The 7,600-nt window shown below is 20.4% G+C and overlaps 2 protein-coding genes across 2 annotated transcripts; both read left to right on the forward strand.

Moving 5' to 3' along the window:
• Positions 1-444: 444 nt before the first annotated feature.
• On the forward strand, positions 445-4,047 carry PRSY57_0210600 (tyrosine kinase-like protein, putative; the record flags this gene model as incomplete). Its single annotated transcript, XM_012905540.2, has 1 exon — positions 445-4,047. The coding sequence occupies one exon, from the start codon at positions 445-447 to the stop codon at positions 4,045-4,047; it is 3,603 nt and encodes a 1,200-aa protein (XP_012760994.2).
• Positions 4,048-5,711: 1,664 nt separating this feature from the next.
• Positions 5,712-7,544, forward strand: PRSY57_0210700 (asparagine--tRNA ligase, putative; the record flags this gene model as incomplete). The annotated part of the gene is made up of 1 exon (XM_012905541.2): positions 5,712-7,544. The coding sequence occupies one exon, from the start codon at positions 5,712-5,714 to the stop codon at positions 7,542-7,544; it is 1,833 nt and encodes a 610-aa protein (XP_012760995.2).
• Between the last annotated feature and the right edge of the window lie 56 nt (positions 7,545-7,600).

Here is a 7,600-nt window from a genome sequence, read left to right on the forward strand (position 1 = left end):
TTTTTTTTTTTATTTTTTTAAAAATTTTAATTATTTTTTTTTTTTTTTAAAAAAAAAAAAAAAAAAAAAAAAAAAAAAAATTTTAAATAATTTTATATCCTTCATTTTTTATATACCTTTTTTTTAATTTATATAAATAAAATAATCTTTACATTTCATTATCTACAAATGTTAAAATAAAAACATACATAAATATACATAAATATATATATATATATATATATATATATATATATATATATATATAATGAATAATATGTATGTGTGTAATATACATACGTGATAATATTCATATATACCTTTTCGACATATATTATATATTGTTACCAAATAAATATATACACATATAACATATATATATATATATATATATATATTTTTTAACATGCTCTTTTAAAAAAGAAAAAAATAGTATTGATTTTCGTGCGTGTGAAAAAAAATGATATGGGAAAAAGAATAAAATGTAATAACGTTTCTTATATAAGAACTATCAGGGGAGTTTATATCGGCAAAATAGAAAACGGACAAAAGAATGGATGGGGTTTACAAATAAATAATAACGGAAATAAATATGAAGGTTTATTTAAAAATGATGAAAAGTATTTATTTGGGTTAGAATTAATATGTTGTTTGTGTGGTCATACGTATAGGAATAAAGTTCCAAATGGAATATATGAAAAAGGTAAAATTCATTATAAGGATGTAAATAATATTAGTGCTTACAATAATGATGATCAGAAGGACAATATTAATCATGAAAAGGTTTATCATGACAATATTTATGACCATAATATTTATCATAATAATAAATTAAATTTCCAATACAGTAGTGAAAACGAATTTGCCAAGGGAAATATCTGCGTCCATGAAAATAGATATATTTATATAGGTACTTATAAAAAAGGGAAAAAACACGGGAAAGGTATTTTAATTAATTATAATAATTATTTTATGTATAGTTGTATATTTTATAAAAACAAAATTATATACGTTGATATGTTATTTTCAAATGATCAAAAATATATGAACATGAAGAATATTGACATGAAACATTATAATACACATAATAAAAAAAAAATTTATTTATTCTTACAAAAAGAATATAAAAACAAAATTTTGGGATTTATAAATTTTTATAAACATATAACACACAAAATAAAAAAGAAACAAGAAAATGTTCATGATAAAATCACTTTTTTAAAATGTCTAAAGGAACTTTTTTTTGTCACACATACAAAGAAAGAGAATAATCAAATGGAGGGTATAATACATACTTATAAAAAGTATACTATTAATAGAAATAATAATACATATAATATTTTCAAGGAAAAATTACATAACATAACACAGGGGGGAAATAAAACACAACATGAAAATGTGATACTTTATAACAAAAGGAAAGAAAAAAATAAAAGCACAAATATAACTAGTGATGAAAAAAAAATAAATAAACATACAAATATAACTAGTGATGAAAAAAAAATAAATAAACATACAACTATAACTTGTGATGAAAAAAAAAAAAATAAACATACAAATATAACTAGTGATGAAAAAAAAAAAAATAAACATACAGCTATAATCAATGATGAAAAAACAAACAAACATACAGCTATAATCAATGATGAAAAAACAAACAAACATACAACTATAAGTTGTGATGAAAAAAAAAATGGTTATTTGTTTTTGTCAAATGAAATAAAAACGAAATATAGTATGATAGAAAATATGAAAAAAAAAAAAGAAAGTTATACAATGATTAATAATAACAAAAAGAAAGAACATTTGTACAACTTGAAAAGTATGATTTATCAAGAAGTACAGTTTTTTCACAATAATTCAATATGTGATCATGAAAATAAAAAAAAGAACAGGAATATTGAAATGCCTTTTTTTTTAAAAAGAACAAACAAAAACAATGATATTGAACAATTGGTATTAGTTAAAAATGAATATAACAAATGTTATAATATAGAAAGTGGTAAGCATGATATTATTTATAACAGTCAAAAGGATAAAATAAAAAAAGATAAATTAAAAGTACCTTTTTTTTTTAAAGAAAAAGGTATATATAATTTTTTTAATAAAACTGTTGAAAACAAGGAAGATGAAAGGATTTTTGTCCATGAACAAAATGATGAAAAGATTTCTACTGACAAGGTAACAAATGATGTAAGAACATATGATGTAAGAACATATGATATAAGAACAAATGATATAAGAACAAATGACATAAGAACAAATGACATAAGAACATATGATATAAGAACAAATGACATAAGAACATATGATATAAGAACAAATGACATAAGAACATATGATATAAGAACATATGATATAAGAACAAATGATATCCCATATAATATCATACCAAACAAAAGAGAAACCATTGTAGATGATATAAATAGTTGTAGTAATAATTTTACTACAAGAAGTAATACAGACAACGCGAATTCTTATCAAATGAATATGTATAGTGATAGTAATAATTTTTATGGAAATAAAAAGAAAAAAATTAAAAAAAGGAATAATAGCAAATGTGAATATTCTTCTATAATTAAGAATAAAAACCAATTATATAATTACCAGTTACATAATTATACATGTGTGTGTATAAAATGCAAAACAAAATGCTCCTCTTTTAAAATAAATAAACTTGAAAAAAAAAAAAAGGAAAGTTATAAATGCAAGAGGAATAAAAAATTAAAACAACATGATAAGAACTTGCTGTTTAATAATTACATTTTTAATGACAACTTTTTGGATAATGTGTTTGTTTTAAAACCTCCTATGGATGAAAAGGAAAAAAAAAAAAATTATGACAAGTTAAAACGTGATACATTTCCATTATTTTTAAGAAAAACCAAAAAAAAAAAAAAAAAAAAATTATTTCAAGCTCAGAATTATATATACTGGAACATTTTTGAATTAAATTTATTTTTTTTTTTGGTAGGGATACCAAAAGAAATATTAGAGATTTTTATCTATCATCGTTTGGATGGTTATTGTTTAAAATATATCGATAAGAAGATATTAAAAGATATGAAAATAAAAAATAGAATGATGAGAAAATATATATATTTATGTATACAATATTTATTAAGATTAAGAGAAAAATATAAATATAAGAAGAAAAGTAATAGTAAATTAAATGAAAAAATAAATGAAGATTTTATTTTAAAGAAAGAACAATTACACATTTTAAATTTAATAGGAAGAGGAGGTTATAGTAATGTATATAGATGTATATATGGTAATAAAAATATATTAAGAATAAATAAATTTTTTGATATACATTATAGTATTAATAATACAGCATTAAAAATATTTTTAAATAAAAAAAAAAATATATTAGAATATTTTACAGAATTATTTATTGTATCAAATTTAAGACATCCAAATGTTACATTATTTTTAGGAGCAATAAATAATCCAAGAGCTATAGTATTAGAATATATTCAATATGGAACTTTATTTGATATCTTACATAAATATAAAATTAATATGAAATTACAAGATATTATTAAAATATCTAAAGATATAACAGCTTTTATGGCTTTTTTACATAATAAAGGTATTATGCATTGTGATTTAAAATCTTCAAATATTTTAATCTCCATAACAAGAGATATCAAAATATGTGACTTTGGATTATCTGTATTTAATAAATATAACAAGCCTAAATATCTTGGTATTGTAGGGACTTATCAATGGACAGCTCCTGAGGTATTAAGAAGTGAAGGATATACAAAAGAAGCTGATATATATTCTTTTGGAGTTATATTATGGGAAATGATTCATAGAAAAATTCCTTTTAGTGATATGAAAAATCCTTTAGATATTATTGCTCATGTTGGATATGCTAAGAAAAAATTAAGTGTAACAAATAAAAATATCCCAGAACAATTAAGATATATATTGCATTCATGTTTACATAAAAATACGCATAAGCGAAAATCTTTTTTATTTTGGTCTGAATATTTTGATTTGTTATATAATGTTACAGATATACCAAAGGAGTATTACACCAGTTTTTTTTTTGATTAGCTACAAGCAAAGGCTACTTGTCGCAAGAGGGATATATGAATCCCAAGGGTAGAAATATTAAAACGAACAAATGGATATAAAGAAAAACACAGACACGCGAACATACATACACACACATATATATATATATATGCAAATATTTATGTATTTATTCTTTTTTATATATAATTACGTTATAATCATGTACTATTATACACATGTTTAATTGTAAATTATTTAAACAAAAATACATACACATATGTATATATATATATATATATATATATATATCCCATTTGAATTATTATGTCATTAATATATATATATATATATTAAATAATTAATTTTTTTTTTTTATTTGTCAATTTATAATTGTATTATTTTAAAGTTTTCTTTTTGTTCATATGTTTATATATTATATATTATATAATTACCTTATTTTTTAAATTACTGAGATATATTATTATTATTATTATTATTATTATTTTTTTTTTTTTGTGGCCGTTAAGGAAAAAAAAATAAAAAAAAGAATTTTTCCTCCTTGTACATTTTAAAATTATAAATAACACCAATTTTGTATTCTTAAGTAGATAATTGTTTAAACTTTTACCTTTAATAAAAATATATAAAAATGTTTTTTCAATATATTAAAGAATTTGTAAAAGGATAATATATGAGCGTGTACTATGAATACACTGGGTAAAAATAGGGGTATCTTTTTAAAAAAAAAAAAAAAAAAAAAAAATATACTATATATATATATATATATATATATATATATAAAATATATATTATTTGTATATTATAAAATTGGTACCTATTTAAAAATTAAAAGTAGTATATATAATATATACATTTTTCACTATTATATATATTTTATTAAATGATATATATTATAATATATATGCATGTAGCATTTTCTATTTTTAAATCTATATATTTCTTTAAAATAATATATAATATTATAATATAATATTTGAATAGTTAAAAAAATAATATAATAAATTATTCCCCTATATATTATTCATATTATATATATGTATATATTATATATATATATATATATATATATTATATATATGCATAAAAAAAAAAAGAGATGAGAAATATATATTTCTAACATTCTTATAAAATAGGTACATATTGAACATATTATATATAATAATATGATATATTCATATATAGTCATATTTTATTTTATATTATCACCATTAAATATATATGCATATATATATTATATTATATATATATATATATACATTTAATTATATTTTTTTATTTTATTAAATATATTTTTATATAAAAATATATAACAAATAAATATACGAAATAATATTTATTTTGTTTTACATTTCTATACTTAATAGAATTAAAAAAATAAATATAAATAAATAAATATATATATATATTATATATAATTATTTGAATTTATGTAGTGAGATTCTTTAAAAAAATAGGAAATTATAAAAATATTATTATAATAAAATATATAAAGAATACATTTCTCTTAAAAAAAATAATTACATTAAAGTTTTGTTAAAAATATATGATATATATATATATTTTTTTTTTTAATAAATATATAATATTTATAACATTGTTATAATTCCTCCAATAATAAAAGTTATACAATATATATTTTATATATATATTTTTTTTTATATTTATTTGATTTATTTTTCAAAATGTGTGAGAAAGACGATATTATTGTGAATGAGGAAATTTTACAAAAGGCACAAGAGTTTCAGGTGGAGAATGAGAAGGATATAGAGATGAAGAAATTAAAACCAATAACTGAAGGGTTGTTAAAACCAGAGGTAGATTTATTACAAATAAGTGAGAGAGGTAGTCGAGGAAGAGTAAAGATATGTAATGTATTAAATGTTCCAAGAAGCGAAAAGGAATATAATAATAATAGTGATAAAGTAGAAAATAATTATATTGGTAAAATAATTACAGTATGTGGTTGGAGTAAAGCTATACGTAAACAAGGAGGTGGAAGATTTTGTTTTGTGAATTTAAATGATGGATCATGTCATTTAAATTTACAGGTTGTTGTAAATCAGTGTATAGAAAATTATGAGAAGTTATTAAAATGTGGAGCAGGTTGTTGTTTTCGTTTTACAGGTGAATTGATTATATCACCTGTTCAGAATGATAATAATAAAAAGGGTTTATTAAAAGAAAATGTAGAATTAGCATTAAATAATAATGATATTCATAATTTTGAAATTTATGGTGAAAATTTAGATCCACAGAAATATCCTTTATCTAAAAAGAATCACGGGAAAGAGTTTCTAAGAGAAGTAGCACATCTAAGACCTAGAAGTTATTTTATTAGTTCAGTAATTAGAATTAGAAACTCTTTATCTATTGCAACGCATTTATTTTTTCAAAGTAGGGGATTCTTATATATTCACACACCTCTTATAACGACCTCAGATTGTGAAGGAGGAGGAGAAATGTTTACAGTCACGACACTTTTAAATGAAAATGGTGATATTCGTAGCATACCAAGGATTAATTTGAAAAACAAGAAAAAGGAAAAACGTGAAGATACTCTTAATGAAAAAAATGGAAAAAAGGATAATATGAATGATAGTTTAAATAATAATGCATGTAATAATAATAATAATAATAATAATAGTAGTAGTAGTAGTAATATTATTGCATCTCCACAATATGAAGATAATTATCTTATTGATTATAAAAAAGACTTTTTTAGTAAACAAGCCTTTTTAACAGTTAGTGGACAATTATCATTAGAAAATTTATGTTCATCTATGGGAGATGTATATACATTCGGACCAACTTTTAGAGCTGAAAATTCTCATACTTCTAGACATCTAGCTGAATTTTGGATGATAGAACCAGAAATAGCTTTTGCAGATTTATACGATAATATGGAGCTAGCGGAAGCCTATATAAAATATTGTATCGAATATGTTCTAAATAATAATTTCCATGATATTTATTATTTTGAAGAAAATGTTGAAACCAATTTAATCAAAAGATTAAAAAATATATTAAATGAAGATTTTGCTAAAATTACTTATACTAATGCTATAGAGATTTTAAAAAATTATTCAGATTCATTCGAAGTGAAAGTTGAATGGGGAATGGATTTACAATCAGAACATGAAAGATTTATAGCTGAAAAAATATTTAAAAAACCTGTTATTGTATATAATTATCCTAAAGATTTAAAAGCATTCTATATGAAATTAAATGAGGATAACAAAACAGTTGCTGCTATGGATGTTCTTGTACCTAAAATAGGTGAAGTCATTGGTGGCTCACAAAGAGAAGATAATTTAGAACGCCTAGATAAAATGATAAAAGAAAAAAAGCTAAATATAGATAGTTATTGGTGGTATCGACAACTAAGACAATATGGATCACATCCACATGCAGGATTTGGTTTAGGTTTCGAAAGATTGATTATGTTAGTAACAGGAGTTGACAATATAAAGGATACTATACCTTTCCCTAGATATCCTGGTCATGCAGAATTTTAAAATTAAAATAAGAATTCTATAAATTAATTTATCATTTATGAAAAAAAAAAAAAAAA

This window comes from Plasmodium reichenowi, chromosome 2, assembly GCF_001601855.1.
Source record: "Plasmodium reichenowi strain SY57 chromosome 2, whole genome shotgun sequence".
Lineage (NCBI taxonomy): Eukaryota > Apicomplexa > Aconoidasida > Haemosporida > Plasmodiidae > Plasmodium > Plasmodium reichenowi.